Source organism: Cyprinus carpio, chromosome B12 (genome assembly GCF_018340385.1).
Source record: "Cyprinus carpio isolate SPL01 chromosome B12, ASM1834038v1, whole genome shotgun sequence".
Classification (NCBI taxonomy): domain Eukaryota; kingdom Metazoa; phylum Chordata; class Actinopteri; order Cypriniformes; family Cyprinidae; genus Cyprinus; species Cyprinus carpio.
In genome coordinates, this window is record NC_056608.1 from 4,363,444 (window position 1) to 4,385,569 (window position 22,126).

General features: G+C 36.7%; 1 protein-coding gene across 1 annotated transcript in view; it reads left to right on the forward strand.

The window, feature by feature from the left end:
- The window catches only part of LOC109045040 (sodium channel protein type 4 subunit alpha A), a 44,238-nt gene extending 27,286 nt beyond the window's left edge, over nt 1–16,952 (forward strand). Inside the window, exons 14-26 of the mRNA XM_042734981.1 lie at nt 345–517; nt 1,577–1,933; nt 8,530–8,901; nt 9,400–9,526; nt 9,630–9,784; nt 9,945–10,118; nt 10,221–10,343; nt 10,875–11,153; nt 11,433–11,486; nt 13,014–13,151; nt 13,256–13,360; nt 13,485–13,755; nt 14,506–16,952. Coding sequence (XP_042590915.1) covers nt 345–517; nt 1,577–1,933; nt 8,530–8,901; nt 9,400–9,526; nt 9,630–9,784; nt 9,945–10,118; nt 10,221–10,343; nt 10,875–11,153; nt 11,433–11,486; nt 13,014–13,151; nt 13,256–13,360; nt 13,485–13,755; nt 14,506–15,806 — 3,629 coding nt within the window. The 3' untranslated portion in view covers nt 15,807–16,952. The remainder of the gene's footprint in view (nt 1–344; nt 518–1,576; nt 1,934–8,529; nt 8,902–9,399; nt 9,527–9,629; nt 9,785–9,944; nt 10,119–10,220; nt 10,344–10,874; nt 11,154–11,432; nt 11,487–13,013; nt 13,152–13,255; nt 13,361–13,484; nt 13,756–14,505) is intronic.
- Nucleotides 16,953–22,126: the final 5,174 nt, after the last annotated feature.

Below are 22,126 nucleotides of genomic sequence, written 5' to 3' on the forward strand. Positions count from 1 at the left end.
CTGTTGCATATTAGTGAACTAATGTTAACAAAGATTTCTAAATACTGTATCTAATGAAAACTCTGTTGCTGCTCATTGTTATTTCTTGTTCGTTAATGCATTAACTGTAAGAAGTGGCCTTATTGCTTTTTCCCCTTTCTGGGCTTTCCTTAGAAAGCATATAGCCCTGAACAGCAGAACACAAAAGCTTTCTTATTTTTTAAAGTCATTTAAGTGCATTGGCATCAGGAAAAAGTAAATGTAATTGTAAATAACAGCAAAGCATGATTAACAGGTTTTAATTGGCTGCCATCATTTCAGGATATTAGTAGTATCTCACATCACATTAAATCTTATTCTTCAAGTATTTACAGGAATCTTCACAGCTGAAATGGTGTTCAAGCTCATTGCTATGGACCCCTACTACTACTTCCAGGTGGGCTGGAACATTTTTGACAGTATCATTGTCACACTCAGCCTGGTAGAGTTGGGACTTGCCAATGTTCAAGGATTGTCCGTTCTCAGGTCCTTTCGTTTGGTAAGCCTGAATCTCAACCCCTCAATAGCTTTTTTTGTTTCATGGTTTATGTTCAATTCAATTCAAGTTTATTTGTATAGCGCTTAAAAGTATACAGAAATTTACATAGCAACTTTACAGAAAATTAAGTTTCTACAATATTTAGTTGTAGCTTATCAGTGATGACTGTCAGTTTTTTTGCATATGTTCGGAAAAATCAATTAAAGATGTAATCAAACAGACGATGGACACTATTAACAGGAATTATTTTATGATGCAATCAAACTTATAGCAAAATGTGGTAGTTCTGTATGTTGTTTCAGGGTTAGCATCAACTGAGGTTTTCTTAGGGGTTGGCATCATCTCTTCTCCGGTGTTCTGGATCCAGACTGTAGCTTGTAAATCCCGTGGCAAAACAGAGAAACAAATAGATATAATTAGCATAGCTGCTGTTCCAACCAAGTAAAATTAATTAGTTTAGCCCAAGCTAAAGAATAATAATGCACATTTGATCAGATATAACCGCAGTTCAAAATTATGAGATGCATTATTTGAATGCTTGGTCAAAGAGATGTGTTTTTAATCTAGATTTAAACAGAGGAAGTGTGTCTGAACCCCGAACATTATCAGGAAGGCTATTCCGGAGTTTGGGAGCCAAATGCGAAAAAGCTCTACCTCCTTTAGTTTATCCTAGGTACTACCAAAAGTCCAGCATTTTGTGACCTTAGGGAGCGTGATGGATTGTAGCATGGTAGAAGACTAGTTAGGTACGCAAGAGCTAAACCATTAAGGGCCTTATAGGTGAGTAATAATATTTTGTAACTGATACAGAACTTAATAGGTAGCCAGTGCAGAGACTGTAGAATTGGGGTAATATGATCATATTTTCTTGACCTGGTAAGGACTCTAGCCGCTGCATTTTTGTGATTTATGTTTTCTGGAAAATGTATGAATTGAAAAAATACCTCACCCTAGTATAAAAATGTTATGTGGTTTAACTTTGTATGCTATTGTGTCTCTCACGGTGTGTGTGTGTGTGTGTGTGTTTGTGCCCCTCTCTGATGGATGTGCTGGAAGTAGCTACGTGTCTTCAAACTGGCTAAATCTTGGCCCACCCTTAGCATGCTGATCAAGATCATCGGCAACTCAGTAGGTGCCCTGGGGAACCTAACGCTTGTCCTGGCCATCATCGTCTTCATCTTTGCCGTGGTGGGCATGCAGCTTTTTGGCAAGAGCTACAAGGACTGCGTTTGTAAGATTTCTGAGGACTGCGAGCTGCCCCGCTGGCACATGAACGACTTCTTCCACTCTTTCCTCATCGTCTTTCGGATCTTGTGTGGAGAGTGGATCGAGACCATGTGGGTCTGCATGGAGGTGGCGGGAGCGAGCATGTGCCTGATAGTCTTCATGATGGTCATGGTCATTGGTAACCTTGTGGTAGGTGAAGCGGAGATTATGAAAACACAATAAGAGTCAAATATTATGGGAGAAAAACACTTAACTGTTGATTTGGTGAATTAGCATCTGATGACATGCCAATGACACACTACACAGATGATTTTATTAACTGGTATTTTGTCTTGTTTTCCAGTATAAATATCTAAATATTCTTAAATCAAGATATAAGAAAATCTTTTTTTTTGCAGTGCATTGCTTGTGCAAGAACTTCTAAAGCTTTTAGTGCAGCACAGCTCTGATATGTTACTATTTTCTTCCACACTCAAAGGGAACACTATTATTATTATTAGACATCTGCTGTCACTGCTAAGCTGTTAATCTTTACAACTGTTACCCTGAAGCTGTACTGATCTGAAGCTTTAGCATAGCAACCAAGCCAAACCCAAAGGATTTTCAGCACAGCTGATGGCAGGCCGGCTGTTGTTTTGACATTCAGGTGGCACAGCAGTTAGCATCTGATTTCTCTTGGTAACCACATTCCAATTAATCTTATCACACGACAACAACCGATACTTTATTCTGATTGGTCAGTCGTGACATTCCGAGGTATGTTATCCCTCGATAACAACCGGAAAAAGCTGATAACACAGGCTCATCCGGGTAACAGCAGTCGGCGCTGTACTCTTGGTTGAACTATTTTCATTCAAATATTTCAACTCAAATCAATATTTCACATTTAATTATTTACTTATGTGGCAAGTAGCCGTGTAATAAGCCGGATAATGTACATCCAGCCGGTTGTTATCTCAGAATAAACCCCTTCAGGCTGATACAAGACCCCTCCGATTTGCGTCGGGGTCCTGATCACCCTTTCAGGGCTTATTCTGAGATAACAACTGGCTGGATGTACATTATCCCTTACATAATGTTTAAAGGGGTGGTTGATTGTGATTTCACTTTAGTTAGTGTGTAATGTTGCTGTTTGGGCATAAACAATATCTGCAATGTTACGATGCTGAAAGTTCAATGCATTGATATTGTCTTTTTAAATTATGGCAGTTTAATGCTTACAGTTGCAGCTGGTAGTGACAACAGTGAGCTTCTTCCCGGGTTGGTGACATCACAAACCCTGAAATTTGCATAAACCCGCCCCCTGGAACATGCAACAAAGGGGGGAAGGCCATGCTGCGCTGCTTTAGACTAGAGAAGAGGAAGAGTTTTTGCCATGCCATCAAAACTAGGGGTGCATGAAAAAAATCTATTAATTTATGAATCGCTATTCTATCTTATAATGATTCTAATTGATTCACAAGTTTCAAAATCAATGTTCTAAAGCATCGGTTCTTAATCCTGTTTCTCACATCCCCTGCTTTGCACACGCTCTGCTCTGAATCTCTCTCTCTCTCTTATTCAGATCATCAGCTCCATCAATGAACAGTGTTCCACTTATACACTTTATGTGTATAGACAGATATTTTTCACATTGCTACGAGAAGCGTTAAAAATGGATGCAAACACGGTTGCTGTGAGCAATACTTGCTGGCAAACACTTCTTACTGTTACAAAAATGCCACAAAAACGCAATCATGTATTCTGCTGTATTAAAGCTTTAATCAGGATAAAAACAGAAGCAGTAGCATTTACAATTAACTGCCTATCTAAAAGTATGAGACAACAACACACGCAAAAACATACAATTCTGAAAAGTCCTGTAAGAGCCGTGTGCTTGCACAGGTTCTGCACGATCCTCTTCACTAATATTCTCTGCATCTCAGTCACTCAAATTGATAAGCAATACTGACGATGCCATTGTTTACAATACAACTGGAGCACATGCCGATGAGGTGAGGGGCGTAACGTTTAGACGCGCACTAGAGGTGGTTTAGCCAATCACAACACACTGGACCAGCTGACCAATCTGAGCCCTTCCAGTATTTCTGAGGGAGGGGCTTCATAAAAGCAGGAAATCATCAGAGCGTTCATAAGAGAAGACAGAGCGGTGTAGAATAAAGGCAAATTATGTGAAAAATTAGGTTTTTTTTTTTTTATGTTAGACTGCACACCATAAAAACAATCAAGCCTAGAAAAAAAGCAGTCAACCAGCCCTTTAAACATTCATTTGCAAGGCACCCTGTAGTGCTGGAGTACAATAAATATTACAATAAATGTTGTTTTAGTCTCATTGATATATTATTATAGTTTTTTTATATTAAATATTGATATTTTGATTTTATTTTGAAGTTTTAGTAACTTTGCTGTTTTTATTCATTTTTGGTTTTTTCTATGTAGTATTTGTTGTTTTTTATTTTCAATAGTTTTAGTTTATTTCGTTTTGTATTTAGTATTGTATAAGTACTTAAAATACAAATAAAGTTTACGTTTTTAACATTTTATTATGTTTCAGTTGATGTTTACTTTATTTCGAGTAACAGAAGCTGTTTTTTTATGGTTTTAGTTTTAGTTTTAGCTAAGCCTCCAACTAAGAACATTGCAATTAAAAATAAATAATTAAATATTATCATAGATATATCTGTTTTCAGCCAGTTTATTATAAAGATTTAGTGTTTCTGTAAATAGTTTCCCAACAGGAGACTGTCATTGTTGTTTTTAAGTGAAAACTAGTATGCTAACTTCACGAGTTGATACAGATCAAAGAGATGCAAATGAGCTGCTAGCAGCTGTGCACCGGAGTTGCCAAGTCCGTGTATTATACGCAACTTTGGGCTTCTTTTTTTGTAAAGTTGCATGAAAAAATCTAGTTTAATAATATTGATGATAATAAATTATCAAAAAATATTGGGCTTATATTGGGCTTATTTTTGGAGCTGCAGTTGCTTATTTGTCTTGTCTTGTCGAGAGTTGGCAACAGTGCTGTGCACATAATTTCCATACTGGAGCTGCTGACTGAATACACTTCCTCTCAGGTTATACATAGTAAGAAAAGGAAATGGCCTGTTTTAGTGAGCTAACAAAAGCATCATTACTCAACATGGCCCATGGCTAACATACATTTTCCTACACATACTCTTCATGTGGTTATACTCTATTACACTTGTCTTCAAGACAAACATGCAATGCAAGACAGACCCACATGTCCAGTGCTGCTTTCTATTTACATCGTATGACTGGAGCCAGCAAACAGCGGTTTTGATCTTGGCTGTGTGCTAAGATGCAGCTCAAGTGAGTCTTGGCACACAAGAAACAAACACGGACAGCTGAGAAACACAGCAGCAGAAGCTGAAGATTCATGTGCCAGCCCCTCACCTATAACTTATACAGTAACTCATGAGCCACAAAAAAAAAAAAAAAAAAAAAAAAACCCAATGATAAATGCAAATAATAATGCAAATAAACATGCATTACTTTTCAAAAGTTCGGATTTTAAATGAGTTTTAAAAAGTCTCTTTTGTTCACCAAGGTTGGATTTATTTGATCAAAAATACATTGCGAAATGTAATTTATTTTTGTGGAGCTAAAGCTGAATTTTCAGCATCAGTACCCCAGTCTTCTGTGTCATATGGTCCTTCAGAAATCATACTAAAATGCTGATTTGCTGCTCAATAAACATTTTTTTATTATTTAAAAAGTTGTGCTGATTAATAATTTTGTGGAAACCATGTTTTATCAGGGTTCTTTGAGAAATAGAAAGTTGAAACGAACAGCATTTATTTGAAATATAAATCATTTGAAACATTATAGATATCTTTAGTGTCATATTTGATTAATTTAATGCATCCTTGCTAAATAAAAATTATTTCTTCAAAAAAAATGTAAAAAAATAAATAAACAAATAAAAATCTTACTGACCCCAAACTTTAGTGTATGCCCCAAGCAGTAGCGTGTAATTTAAAATTTTATAGTCTTATTAACTTATATCCAAAGCAATTAGAAAATACAAAATCTTTTGTTGTTGTCGTCATCAAATGTGTCAAACTGTAACATATTTTGTTAAAAATTAATCTGTCATTTGGACAGATCCAGCTATCTTTGAAAACCATAAACAGAAAATGTGTATACATAGTTAGAAATATATAACTCTTACTTTCTTGCTTTCTTTTTTTCACTCCTTTTTTTTCATTTGCATGTAATTTTTTTTTGTTTTTTTTGTTTTTTACTGAGCTAGAGGGTCCTAAAGCAAAACCAGCAGAATACACCACATGATGGAGAGCAATGAAATCATATTTAGCGTCAGTACTGACATGAGTTGCATCTGTACTCTAAGTTTAGTGGGCTGGATGAAAAAGTAGACTAGAGGAGTATAAGATGGGAAACCAAATATCAGTGGCCTCATTTGGCATACAGCTCTGATGTGCAATGTGAAAATCACAGCACCTGCATCTACTGCTGTGTTTCTCAGGAAGCTTGATGTATTTTATATAATAGGCTGATATGTTGTCAGATGGTCGGGGCATTTTGCACTAGGATGGGGAGTGCCAAATAATGTGCTCTTTGATGTATAGGACCATTATTATAGTATCATGACACTATTGCGATAAATATAGCATTGAGAAACTTGACTAAGGAAGATTAATTGGTAATGATGTATTTTTGCTTCGGCCAAGAGCTTTAAATACCCCCACATACCCTGATAAATTTATACCCACAGTGTCAAAGATATATTTAAGCACTGAACTGCTGGAAAAAGTAATATTACAAACCATATTGCACCATATTGTGACATGGGCAAAAATTGAAGTTAAAATGATATGTCTTAAATGGATAGTTCACCCAAAAATGAAAATTCAATCATTAATTAATTCTTCACCTCCTCATCCCGTCTGCAGGGGTGTGTCGACATTGTGGAGAGTATCATGACACATGCGCTTACTTCCGCTTTATGTAAACAATGCATGTGCTTGTTAACATAAGCAGCAGCACCATGCACATGCATGTTTACATGAAGCAGAAGCAAGTGCATGCGTCCTGATACTCTCTCCACAATGGAGGCGCACCGCTGCAGACAGGATGAGGAGAAGAAGAATTGTTGAAGAATTGTTGAATTGTGGAAACAACTACTCCTTTTAGTCATAAAGATAATTGGAATTGTAAAAGGTTTGCTTTAATCTGCATACATTCACAATAAAAACAAATCTTTGTGCTTTTGTAAAATAAGCCTTAAGAAAAATAGGATGCCACTTTCTGCTGTTTGTTTCCTTGAATGAACAGAGACTCTGCATACTAGCCTACTTGTTGAACAGTTTTTCTTTCATTTTCTTAATTTATTATTTAAGTAAAAATTTATTTCTCATATAGGCCTATTTATTTGTTAATATTTTGTTAAATTAATATATATATATATATATATAGATATATATATATATATATATATATATATATATATAAATATATATATATATATATATAGCCTAGCTTTATTATGTTTTCTCCGCTCGCAGAAGCGCTGCAGGTGCGTGATGTGATATGAGGACCATGTGAATCCTCATGTTCTGTCATTTGCTGCTTTTTGCGCATATAAAATTAATCCCCGGGAAACAAATGTTAGTATTTTTAACGGGTCACAGACACTTATCCTTTATAATTTAATTCAGTTCTAATTTAAAATAATCTTGTCGGTTTACGGTTAATAATCGGTTAACGAGCGTCGGTTGTCGGTTAGAAAACATGACTGAAATGAACATCCTTGCTACGTTTCTGGATCCTGATCATGGTAGTAACCTTGCTGTCTATGGGAGGGTCAGAGAGCTCTCGGATTTCATCAGAAATATCTTAATTTGTGCTCCGAAGATGAACAGAGGTCTTACGGGTTTGGAACATTGAGTAATCAATGACAGAATTTTCATTTTTGGGTGAACTATCCCTTTAATTCTCATGAAATTATGTCCTACAACTTTTTCTTGGAATTATATAATTTTACCTACATAAAATTGTGCCTGGTTTCCTCAAAATAATACACGATTCTCAAAATATTCAGTACTTAAACATTTGTATGGTCATATGAACCAAGCTACACTATGAACCACCTACATTTTTCCTTTTGCCAACTGTCTTATCCCCTCATGTGCTCTTATTTATTCTCTTTTCTATCTTTCTCAGCCTGTGCCTGAGATAAATGAGGCCAACCATGGCTTCTATAACTATGGGCTATGTCTAGTGTGCTTAAATCCTAAAGATAGCATACCTGCCCCATGCTTCCAGACAACATAATATTTATTGAAGCTTCATTATGACCTAGCTTACCTAAACCTGACACTGGCTATGTATAACTTGAGAACCAATTATTTGTGAAACTAACTTTTATTATTAAGACTTGAATGATGTTATTGGAGATCATGTTCTAAACACTGAAGTTTTGTAAATTCTTACTGTAACTGTTAATCTCATATCTAATAAACTTCTCTACGTTATGTTGCAATGGAAAATCTGAATCTTTCTAGTGAATTAGTTCTTCAGTAAACGAGTGGCCTAATTTAGTTCCTGCTTAGCATTTTAGGTCCTTTTCTTAAAAAAAAAAATGTGATTAACATATTTAATTGGTCTCTTTTTTAAAAGAGTAGCTTAAATTATAGGTAATTTTGCAGCATGGCAAGTGTGCCACGTTTGCCACTTAAGCTACAGGAACTCCTTATATTGTATTCGTTTAACCTGCCAACCTCTTTCTGACCTGTACTTCTCAGGTACTGAACCTGTTCCTGGCTCTGCTGCTCAGCTCCTTCAGCGGGGATAACCTGTCTGGAGGTGATGATGATGGTGAGATGAACAACCTTCAGATCGCCATTGGTCGCATCACCAGGGGTATAGATTGGCTCAAATCCTTCATCGCCAGTATGTTGCGCCAGATTCTAGGAAAGAAACCTCCTGACAATAATAAAGGAGGAGGGGAAGAAGACATAGTACTGTGTGCAATAAACCACCTGGATGAGGGGAAAATGGCAGATGGCTTGACCAACTGTTTGCCTCCAGCGCTGACTGTACCTATTGCTCGTTGTGAGTCTGATGTTGAAGAGGATGAGGACTCCGATGAATCTTCTGATGAGGAGGATGGAAAGGTAAAACAACAATCTGTCCTCTCTCTGCCTCCCTCGTTATCTAGAATGATGTGTACTGTGGTTTACCATTAGCAAAAGAAAGAAAGAAAGCATTAGAGGTAAAAATGCCATGTATTTTATTGTGAGAAAACTACTATTAGTTATGCTACTAAAACCTTTTAAAATAACAATGAAAATTACTGAGTTTTAAAAACATTAAATGTCTTTATTTCCCCCTTAAAGTTGTGATTTTGGCCTGTCGTTTTAATTTAAAATGTAATACTTTTTTTTTTACTTTTAATAAACTTTAAAATCATGTAAAAATTATCATAATTTATATATATTTATATCAATATATATCAAGGATTTTTGTCTAATGCTTATTGCTAGAAATTAAATGATCACAAGTGCCAATACTTCTTTAGTCTCAAAATATTAGGGAACATTATTTTGTTGTTTTGTTCTCCTTGAATTTGTTTTACATTCTCTCTCATTTCTTTACATCTTTTTTCTGCACAGGCCACTCTCAATGATGACGACTCTTCAGTTTGTAGCACAGTGGACTACCAGCCTCCAGAACCTGAGCCTGAGCCTAAAGAGGAAGAAGAACCAGAGCCCGAAGAGCCAGAGTCCTGTTTCACAGAGGGTGTGCATGCATTTTCCTTCATTAGGAATGTTAATGCTCAAGGCATCACTTCAAGGCCAGAAATATCTTTTTATATAATTTATTTTTCTCTCTTTTTACCTAGGTTGTGTTAAGCGATTTACATGTTTGAACGTAGACATCACAGAAGGATGGGGGAAAAAGTGGTGGAACCTTCGAAGAACATGCTTCACCATCGTTGAGCATGACTACTTTGAAACCTTCATCATCTTTATGATCCTCCTTAGTAGTGGAGCACTGGTGTGTCTGTCAATACTGAGCCAATGCTTAGCAAACTGCATGTAGTTAAGTTATTACATCTGTGTGATATTAAATCTCACTTTTTAATTTCATTGTAAGGAAAAAGGGAAATTATAAATCCATTAATGTTTGTCTGATGCATCAACTTTTATTCTGTCAGGCTTTTGAGGATATCAACATCGAGCGCCGCAGAGTGATCAAGATTATTCTGGAGTATGCTGATAAAGTCTTTACATACATTTTCATAGTGGAGATGTTACTAAAGTGGGTGGCATATGGTTTCAAGACTTACTTTACTAATGCGTGGTGTTGGCTGGACTTCCTCATTGTTGATGTGAGTTTACCTTTTTGACATTTACTTGAGCTTTACCCTTATAAGCAAATGCATGTCAGGTGCCAAAGTGTGTGTGTACTGATCATGTGCTGTTTTACTCAGGTGTCACTAGTCAGTTTAACAGCCAATTTATTGGGATATTCTGAGTTGGGAGCAATCAAATCTCTCAGAACACTCAGGGCTCTTCGACCACTTCGAGCCCTGTCAAGATTTGAAGGAATGAGAGTAAGATACGACTCCTTATTTATTCATTTGAGAGTGGTTCTTCAAATAAAGATCTGAAGTTCACTTTTTGGAGTGGAAAATACCATTATTTATTTGGACTTGCTGACACAATTTAGCAAGCAGTCAATAAAAGGACTGGTGTTATGGATATGACAGCAGCGTTGAGAAGAGGAACACCAAATGCAGCATTTTCCTGATTTTGACTGTTTGAGTTTAAAAAAAGACAAAGTTAGAAATTCATATTTAGTATTTTAATACTTTAATTGGTTAGGAAAAGCACAAGAGTTTAAAAAAGGTTCAAAGTTATATCCTTTAAAGCTAGAATGATTTTTAGAACCATTTTTATTTAATCATTCAGAAGGACAGAATATTTGACCTAATGTAAAAATCAACGTTATACTGTATGTTTTTAACATTTCTGAGTGACATGTCTTTAAATGTTAACTTTAAAGTTAAGTTAAAATAAGTATTTGCACAAATATCAATTACTCATTTGTCTCTAATTCCAGGTTGTGTTTATGTCCCATACAGGTGGTAGTGAATGCACTGGTTGGTGCCATTCCCTCTATTTTCAATGTGCTGCTGGTGTGTCTGATATTCTGGCTCATCTTCAGCATCATGGGAGTCAATCTGTTTGCTGGAAAGTTCTACCACTGCATCAACACCACCACAGAGGAACGCTTCCCCATGGATGTGGTCAACAACAAGAGTGACTGTATGGCCCTGATGCACACCAATGAGGCGCGGTGGGTCAATGTGAAGGTCAACTATGACAATGTGGGACTCGGCTACCTCTCTTTACTGCAAATTGTAAGTTTATTAGGACTTGTAGAGCTTATTCTATTGTATATCGAAATATAGAAAAAAAAGATCAAGCAAATTCAGAACTCAAAAGAGTAAAGCATTTAATTAAACTAAGCTAAAAAAAAGAGTTTTAGCATATTTACTGTCAGTGAATGTATTTTCATGTCCTGGCTCATTTCCTTTTTATGCATCAGAGGACACAGAGGTAACTCAGCACAAATGCATAATGAATAAATGGGTTTTATATGACATGCTGATATTCAGAAAATACTTCTCTCCACACAGGCCACATTTAAAGGGTGGATGGATATCATGTATGCTGCAGTAGATTCTAGAGAGGTACGTGAATGACAGTCTTTCCACCTGTACTACTACTGCTACAATGCAGTTGAATGGATATAATGTTGCAAGTTCACAAAACAGTAACCTCCCCCAATACCAATAACCCCCCCCACCCCCCACCCCATGAAAATACCCCAAAAAATATAATTTAAAGCTATTATTTTATTAAACGTTTAGGCTACAATGGCCTAACATAAAAGAAGATAATTTGAGAAACATCTTAGTATTTTTTGTTCATGCAATGAAAGTCACTGGTAACCAAAACTACTTTGTTACCAGCAGTCTTCAGAATACATTCTTTTATGTTGTGCAAAAGAAAGTAAGTCATTCAGGTTTGAAACAACATGAGGGTGAGTAAATGATGAGAGAATTTATTAATTTATTTTATTTTTGGAGAACTATGCCTTTAATGTTTTTTTATTTATTTTATTTTTTTAATAAATTAAATGATAATCTAAAGAAGCAACTAAAACTACCAGCAGGTGGCTGTGAATGTCTTTATTCATTCGATTTGATTCATATACTAATGGCTGATTCATTCATGAATTCAGTTAAAGGTTTTCTCTATGAATGGGCCTTTGAATCATTGGTTCACACGATTCGTTCCCATGAATTCATTCAGAAACTAAACACCGCTGTGTTGCTCACAGACGCACAACAGTTCTGTTGTGGCTTTATAGGTAATTTTTTCGTTGGCAATATTGAACAAAAACACACAACATTGTGTTTAATATAGGTCAGTGTACATAACAAAATATAAACTTCTTGTTTACGGAACTGTATAAAATAAAATCACATTGTTTAAAATCACATTTGCACCTTACAGCCTACAGTCATGAGTTGCACTCATGTTCTTCGTGATAAACAGCTCTTGTGTGATACTGCTCTTGCTGCTGGTGTGATTTCACTTATCATATGATATAAATAAGAGACAAAAAAATTTAATTTTAGTGCATAACTTAGTTTATGGGGTTGTTGCCCTGCATCATATTTGTCAACAGTCAACTGTATGAAATATAAGATGAAGTGCAGGTCTGGGGGTGGGGCCAGTGTGTTAACTGCGTTAAAATATTTTTATCACGTTTTTTTTTTTAACTGTAACAACGTTCGTAAGTCGGGAAGAAGGAGGCGGGAACCGTCGAACATTCAAATAAAACTTTAATAATAAAATAAACACAATGTAGCACGACAGCCCCTCGCGGACGACTGTCGCGCACAAACAGAAACAAAACACAAAATAAAATCCAGGCCTGGTCCTCTCTCGTCCTTCACTATCGTTACTCCTCCTCTTATCCTTCTGGAGCTCCTCCGTGGGACTCGAGACCGGTGAGTGGTGAGGTGTCGCTCATTTTCAATGACTCCACCGGCCTCGCTCCGTTCCCACGGCTCTCGGCCCCGCCCCACTCGTCACAGTAACTAATTAAGTTAACGCATTAAACTGACAGCCCCAGTTTAGAGTTTAAAAACTTACTTATAATTTGACTTATTTTTATTGTGGCATTCATTGATTATTTTCCATGTTAGGTGGAAGAGCAGCCATCATATGAGATCAACCTTTACATGTACCTATATTTTGTTATTTTCATAATTTTTGGATCCTTTTTCACTCTCAACCTCTTCATTGGTGTCATCATCGACAACTTCAATCAGCAGAAGGCAAAGATAAGCATATCTTTTTTAACTAAACTCAAAATTATTTTAATTTGTGTTGTACATTTGGATAGTTCTTTACCAGAAAGAATAATTAATATTTGTTTCTTCTGCACTTTGGAGGTAAAGACATTTTCATGACAGAGGAGCAAAAAAAGTACTACAATGCCATGAAGAAGTTGGGTTCCAAAAAACCTCCAAAACCTATCCCTAGGCCATCGGTATGAACCACTCAACTTACATTGATAACAACTAATTGACTTTCAACAAATGTATTTTTTTTATGTCAGCATTAGATCTCCTGAGGTTTTTAAATACTAATCCACTACATTGTTCTCCTAACAGAATAAGATCCAGGGTGTGGTGTTTGACTTCATAACAAAACAGTTCTTTGACATCTTTATCATGGTGCTTATCTGCCTCAATATGGTGACCATGATGATAGAGACAGATGACCAGAGTGCTGAGAAAGAGGATATCCTGTACCAGATCAATTTGTTCTTCATCATCATCTTCACAGGAGAATGCATACTTAAGATGTTTGCGCTCAGACATTACTTTTTCACTATTGGCTGGAACGTCTTTGATTTTGTTGTGGTCATCCTTTCTATAGCAGGTAAGTATAGAACAACCCAGGCTCACTGAAAAAAAAAGTGACATTTCGACATTTCTGCAAAATTACATTATGTTTCCTCTTGCATGTTTTGTGGCACATTCAAAGTGAAATGTCCAGTAAGTGACGCAAACAGGGCTAATGGTCTATTGTGTTTGAAAATAATGTACAACATACAGAAAAACCTACTCTAAACTTAACCGAAAACAGCTAAACTTGCATTTGCTGAAGTAACCATGCCATTTTTAGCTTATTTCTACACGTTTTTAAGATTTTATCACAAGTGCAGTGCTACTGGGTGCGAGTTTAGCTCAAGCAAGTTTACTACATCAGAAAAACCATTGCTATGGAGCTGGTTACGTGATGCAGCAGACATCAAAATGTATTTGTTTACAAATCATACACTGTGGGAAAAGAGTTTTGGGTCATAACATAGTATTGTGCAAGGAGCCACATGAAAGAAAGTCTTTATTAATTTATAATCTGGCCCTGTAATCCCAATTTGTGTAATAAAAATTGCTGTTGACATTTTGCTTCTAGTGTTCATTTCAAATGGAACCTGTTGGAGTTCTGCCAAGTTTTTCCAATGATCCTATAGTTGTGAAGCATCATACCATTATAGCTTGTTATGGTGTATTTTACTGATTTGAATGAACTAGATAGTAAGAGTTCTGTAAGTGCACCCCAGTGTATACTTTATTACTATAACTACCCTAAATAGTTTATAATAACCCATATTTCTTCTTTCCCAAGGTCTGATGTTATCAGACATCATTGAGAAGTACTTTGTGTCTCCCACCTTGTTCCGTGTCATCCGGCTCGCCAGAATCGGCCGTGTGCTACGTCTCATCAGAGGGGCAAAAGGCATTAGGACTCTTTTGTTTGCCTTGATGATGTCACTTCCTGCACTCTTCAACATCGGACTGCTTCTGTTCCTCATTATGTTCATCTTCTCCATCTTTGGCATGTCTAACTTTGCCTATGTAAAAAAGCAGGCAGGCATTGACGATATCTTCAACTTTGAAACATTTGGTGGCAGCATCATCTGCCTGTTTGAGATCACAACCTCGGCAGGCTGGGATGGGCTTTTGCTGCCTATTCTGAACAGCGGCCCTCCAGACTGTGACCCTGACATAGAGAACCCTGGTACAGACGTTAGGGGTAACTGTGGGAATCCTGGCATGGGTATCATGTTTTTCTGCAGTTACATCATCATGTCGTTCCTGGTGGTCGTGAACATGTACATTGCTATAATTCTTGAAAACTTCAACGTTGCTCAAGAGGAGAGTGGAGACCCACTCTGTGAGGATGACTTTACGATGTTTGACGAGACATGGGAAAAGTTTGATGTTGATGGTACACAGTTTATTGAGTACAGCCGCTTGTTTGACTTCGTCGATGCCTTGCAGGAGCCTTTGCGAATTGCCAAACCCAACCGCCTTAAACTAATCACCATGGATCTACCCATTGTAACTGGTGACAAAATCCACTGTCTGGATATTCTTTTGGCAGTTACCCGTGAGGTTCTTGGCGACACGATTGAGATGGCTGCCATGAAGGTGAGCATTGAAGCCAAGTTCACATTGAATAATCCCACATCTGCCTCCTTTGAGCCAATCAACACCACTCTCAGGAGGAAAGAGGAAGTGCGTGCAGCCATTGTGGTTCAACGCACATACCGTAGACATCTCCTCAAACGTGCTATTCGGTATGCATGCTTCATGCATCGTTCAAAGAGGAAAGTCAGGAGTCAAAACAATAAAGAACCTCCCGAAACCGAAGGGTTAATTGCAAGGAAAATGGATGCCCTGTATGGCAGCAATCCAGAACTTGCCATGGCTCTTGAGCTGCAGGCTAGGCCGATGCCACCTAATGCACAGCCACCCAATCCCACCTCGGTCATGCAGCACAGAGTATCCGTAATCTACCCTCCACCACAGGGACAACTCAAACTTCCAGTGGAACTCACAAGTGAGGCGATCCTCCAGTCTGCACCCATGAGGCATGGCTTCTGCAGTTTAGAGAATGCAACAATAAAAGAGTCAATAGTATAACTGGTTGACAGTCCCTGTGGACTGAGATAATCCTTGTGATGTAAAATGGAGTATCACCTGCATGCACTGAGCAACATATGCTCCAAAAACAAGACGGCTTAAAGAATTACACAGGACTACTACAGTGTGACAGCATTGGAATGCTATTTCTTGGGAGTACTGTTTTTTATTATTTATACTTTTGTAAAGACCTGTTTCGTTTGATTAATGTTATTTGATCCCAATTAAAAATGTCCCAGTATATTTGTCATAACATAGCCAGGTTCTTTTGCCCTCATACAGTACGTATATATGTTTGCATTTTTTTCCCTGTTGTAGCGCCACCAAGTGGCTAAGTGCTGATTTTTTTTTCATATGACCTCAGACTGAACCCATACACAAATGTGCTAAGTTTGGTGAAAATATCTCATTCCATTCAAGAGTTGCAGCCATTTAAGTGAAAGTGGCCACACCCACTTTGAAATTTTGCCACCATTGCAGTGATGAATTTAAAGGTCAACCTTTTGGGAATAATTAGTAATATTTAGTGTCCAGAGAAACTTTGTGCACTTGTTTGGTTCCTTTCAGGTGAAAAAAACTGGGACTAGTTCGCAAAATGTGTTTTGCAAAAAAAAAAAAGAAAAGAAAAGAAAACTCCTATATGGAGGAAAATTTCTCATGGTGAAAATGAAATCAAAATTTTAATGTAGCTGTTTCGTCCCCTGCATGCTAAAACCCAGTAATTCTACGGTATGTGGTGACAATGGTACGTTTCTTTGGGTTGTTTAAAGCACAGTTTTTTTTCAACAAGCTCCCATTTTACAGGTTTATCATAGCTTTCACCTTGTCCTAAATTATCTTTTTAAATACTTGTTGCAAGATGTATCAGTATTTATAGCTCCCGGACACTTAATAGAAATTTATTAGCATTTTTGAAAATTTAATAATTAACAGTTAATGAATGGTTTATTACTCTAGACCAATAGGTGGCGCTGTTACCAAATTGATGTGGCATGGTCAGTTTGAAATGACAATGGCACATATGTAGTTTGATGTAAATATATCAAAATGTTGCACCCCTCAGATGCAGTTTGCCATCTTTCCAGCAAATTTGTTGACGTGCTAAACGAGAACCATTTCTTATATCAACACAAAATCCATAACTTTTTGCCACAATGTCCTAAAAATAACCCAATCAAAATTAATTAAAAACCGACTAACGGTCTAGGAAGAATTCCAAAAAAGTAGGTTTTCAACATAAATCAAAATGGTGAACAGGAAGTTCAGTCAATTATGGCAAAAATTGGTATCAATGTTCTCGGCATGATCCAAGGAATCTAGCAACATCGATCCCATTACAATAGGCTAATGTAAGCAAAAGTTATTAGCATTTTTATAAATTTCATTATAACTTCTGAACCAAAACATTTTGATTACCATCAGGGCATGGTGTCAAAGATGCTTACTGAGTTTTGTAAGGATACATCAATGCGTTCATAAATTATAGCATTTTATGACAAAATTCAAAATGGCAGACGCCCAAAATGGCTGACATGGGAAAAATTGGATATCATTTGACTTGGCATGATGCATCGAATCTAAAAAGACCAGTTTTGTCATATTTGGCCCAACCATTCACAAGTTACAAGCAAAAATATGCATTTTTAATATCTCCTGACCACTAGGTGGCACAGTGCCGAAACGCTGCAGGTAGTCTCAAGTCATGCTTGTTACAAAACACACCAAGTTTGGTCTTAATATGCCTAACCGTTACGGAGATATAGCCTCACGTGCATTTTTGCGTGCTTTTCGTAGAATTCTTTTGCATGTTATTCAAGAATGGTTGGACGAATCAACTTGAATTCCATAACTTTTTGCCAGCATGGTCTGAAGATAATCTGGTTTAATTTTCGTGACAATCGGTGCAACGGCCTAGGACAAGTTTGAAAAAGTAGGTTTTATGAACAATTAAAAATAGCGAAAGAACTAAACCTTGCGATTTTTGAATTTTGGAGTTCATTCTGCTCGGCGTGAGCCAAGGATTCAGGGGTTTCAAAATTTTCATTTTCTGGCTTACGGTTCAAAAATTATTTGCATAAACATGGACTTTGGACAAGTGGTGGTGCTAGAGAGTTTGAGTTAGAGACTCCAAATTTGCTATGTTGACTTTTCTCAGTGTCCTCTATCAGTGTGCCAAATTTCACAACTTTCCTGCAAGCGGTTCTATGGGCTCCCATAGACTGAAGAAGAAAATCACACTAACGGATGCAATAGGTACCTAAGAATCTTCGGTGCTTGGCCCCTAATAACCCCATCCATTCAACTGTATTTAACACACAGACAGCACAGCACCAATATCCCGATTTGAATTCAGCATCATAGTGTCCATTATAATGAACTGATGAATAATTTGTGAAATTCAGAGTACCCCTGATTACTGTTGCAAAGTTGCATCAGATTATTTGTCCAGGCAAGTGCATTACCCTGTAACTGCTTTATAACTGATTCCCTTCTTTATAAAAAGTGCCTGTCCAGTAGATGCCTCACACGATTCTTACCTAATTTATATCTAGCTGAAATTCATATTTATTACCTGAGTTATGATTGTGATGTTTACACCTTCCTTTGAATTCCTTTCATTAAATTTAAAATTGGCCATTTTAAAACATTATCAGGTTAATAATGCCCAAAGTATATTCAGTGTTTTAGTACCTGTGACTCATCATAGCTAGAAGTTGTATGTATAAGAGACATTTAATGATGGATTTCCTCAGAAGTCTTAATGTGACTGCAAATGTCTTATTTCTTAAAACTCATAAATAAAGCACTTTGAGATATTTATATTTTGTATAGTTTTTGGATTTGGTCTCTTATTGCCAAAAAGCATTAGTTTACTATATGTTAAAATGAGAATTACTTTAGATGAGAAACAAAACAAAACAAAAACTGTGGGCAGTTTTGTGCACTTTTGGTTTCATATTGATATTGTTAATATGCAAATAATTTTCTATTGTTTACATTTTTATCAAGGAGATAGATATTGCAGTGCTTTTGGATTTGCTAGCCTCATTGCCTGTATATATACTTTGCAGATAGAAGCGTATTTTGTCAGATGCTGTCTTTTCTTTGTATCATCACTTGACAACATTTCATTTCAAATGTCCTTAGAATAAATTTGATAAGATAAACGTGCATCTCTTCATGCTTTAAAGGTTTGAATTGCAGTCTCAGATTGCAGTTCTTCAGTAACACACTTTATCTCATGGCAGGATTTAGTTGAGTTTACAGTCTTAGCATGCTATCATGTGTTGTTTGTGGATATGTTTCCCAGAGGTGTTTATCAAGACCATTTTTTTTCCATTCGACTTGTGCTCCATATGACTTTTTCTGTGTGTCACAGTGGCCCCTGCCCGGATAGCTGTTCTTGTTTCACACCTTCTATTTTTACCCCCAGCTAGAGATTTCTTCACCTCAGGTAACCAATCTTAATAAGTTTGGAATCCAGTGATCTATACATTGGCATTTGTGCTATGGGGATAATTTAGCTTACACAAGCACATTCAGATGGGAGAAAGAATAATATTGTTGATCGGTCTTACAGTTTAGAAATGTTTACTGGCACAAAACCTTTTACTGAACAAACAACTTTTTCACAAACAGTACTGTTTCTAGATATTATTTAGGTGATAGTCGTCGTTCCTGCAATTATTGAGTCACTCAGAAACTGGGGCAGTATAGTGTTGTGTGTGTGTGTGTGTGTGTGTGTGGTTAGCAGACTGTCATCTGGCCATCTCTTCAGGTTACTGAGTTCCCAGCACTGAACCAGTGTTAAAGTACAGAGAGAGCGGCTGAATTACAGTCTGCTTCATTGCATGTAACAGCAGTGGTAAGTACACAAACCTCGTTTTTCCATCCGTCCTGTTTTCAAACTGCTTGTCCTACAGGTATTTAGGGTCACAGGGATGCCGGAGTCCCTCACCGTAGGCAGGGAAACACAGAGGACTGAGAGCCAGTCCATCACTTTTAAAAATTATTTTAGTTATTTCCTCATCATTTGCTTCTCAGTATTTTGCATCGACTGCCAAACTGTTCACACCACACCCCTACAATTAAACATTAAAAAATACATACCATAAAAATTACTAGTACATACTACAAAAAATTCCAAAAAAATATACACAAAATATCAAAGAAATATAAATCAAATATTAAAAAATTATACTCTATAAAAATAAACACCATATTCTTTTAAAATATACTCCAGTAATATTTGTTTAATTTACAGCTTCAAAAAAAAAATTTACAGTGTGGTTTCTGTGTTAAAATGGTTATCACCTTCTTTTTGGTTTATAAACAATGTAAATGTCAGGATGGTCGCAGACAATGACGTGCAACTACAACTGCTTTATTTTTAACCTTAACTGGGTACATTTATTTGTTGAAATCTAGCTGGTTTACAGCTTCTGTTTGGTTCATCTTCAGGTGAGACTGTGCAGAACAGTTTATTTTCATTAAGAAGTTACTGAAAGCTGTCACGTCTAAATCAGCGAGCGGTTTGCTTTGTAATCCATTTCCACCAGTTTGACTGATCTGGGCAGTTTTGAGGACCTGTAGTGAGCATTTAAGGCTATTTAAGGTATTGAGCCAAGCATAGAACGATGAAAACACTGTTTCCTCTCATTTAACCACATATTTCATAATACTTGATTTGTTTTATTTGTTTTTTTGGGGGGAGTGGGGGTGTGAGTGTGGTTACAGCTGCTAAGTGCTACACACCTCACACAGCACAATGACTGTGACAAACTGCACCGCAGACACGCATGGAAAGCTCCAACTTGTGCATTGAGATTAGAGACTTGTTATTTGACTTGTTATTGGGCGACACAACAAAATCCAGCCTGGCGCCCATCAAAAAAGGGCAAACGATAAAACACAAGCAACTGTAAGTAAGTAATAAATAAAACATAATCTAATAAACCAAGGGTGTCCAGTGTCCATTATTCTGGATAAATTTGAAAACATTATTTTTTTCTCTCTGTTTTGGCCTTTCATCTACACTGAGACAGCATTTTGTCCAGCAAAAAATGAGCTTTTCGAAGCTGTTCCCCTAAGTGGATAAACTATTATTCATGTTTAGTCATGTGATGCACATTGTTTCAGTGCATATCTCTGGTTGTACCAACATTGTTGCAACCTTTGCTGTCCTGTGGCAAAAGGTGATGATTCATTTTAGACCATACATGTGACCTGAACACACACAGGTGTGTTGGGGTGATGGGATATTTGTTAATAAAATGTGTCAAAAGAGAGTGTGAGATCTTTATCTCTGATCATCTCAGTGAGCATTCAGGCTATTTGACGCATGTACAGCATCATGAGCATTTTCAGTGTGGATGAGCAACTTTTAGAAAACATTTAAAAATGTACATATATTTATCCAGATTAATGTGCACATAGCATTGCTCCTGGAGGGCCACTCAAAACACCTGACTGGAAGTTGACATGTTATTAAAAATAAAGGTTCTTCTTTGGCATTAGTGGCTCCATAAGCAACATTTAACATCCATGAAACCTTTAATTTTTTTCACTTCTGTGGCATTGGAAACTTTATTTTTAAGCGTGTACTTGCAAAGTTACTTATAGTCAGTAAAATGTCATCAAAATGAAATGTTAGCAGATATTAAGCAGACGGTCTACTAATACTCTAATGACTAGTAGTTGACATTGCGTGTATTTTACTTCGCAGTGAAGAATTCAAACACAGTTTTTTTTACTTCCAAATTGTTTATGTTTAGTTGAGTGCTATTGTTTGTGACACTTACTGATGATTTCTGAGTAAAAAATTGTTCACATCATTTTCAGTATAGCAGGTATTATTTGCACAGCTGAATCATCTTAAGTAATTGTTTATTGCATAAGGCAATATATGTAACAGGACTTTTGCATTTAACTTTTGTTGCAATGGCTAATTTCTTTGTGTGTGTGTGTGTGTGTGAGCGTATGATTCACTCTAAGAAAGTCTGTTATAATACAGGGAGCCTGATGTAGGCTGACCATGTTAATATTTAGAAGTTTTATCCATGTTCATTCTTCACAGGGGTTTCCCGTGTTTTTTGAATTACACATTGCATTACATTCTGTTTTAGGGTTAAAGGAAATGCCTATAAACTTAACAGAAAACATACTGGTAATTTTCAGCCAAGATATTAATATGGTTTTGTGATGCATAAACAGTTGATATTACTCATTTGTGGTCATACATTGTCAAGTAGCCTATATCAGTCTTTATATTTTGCATTAAGATGATTCACTTGCTCCTTCAACTTTTGATGCATGAGTGT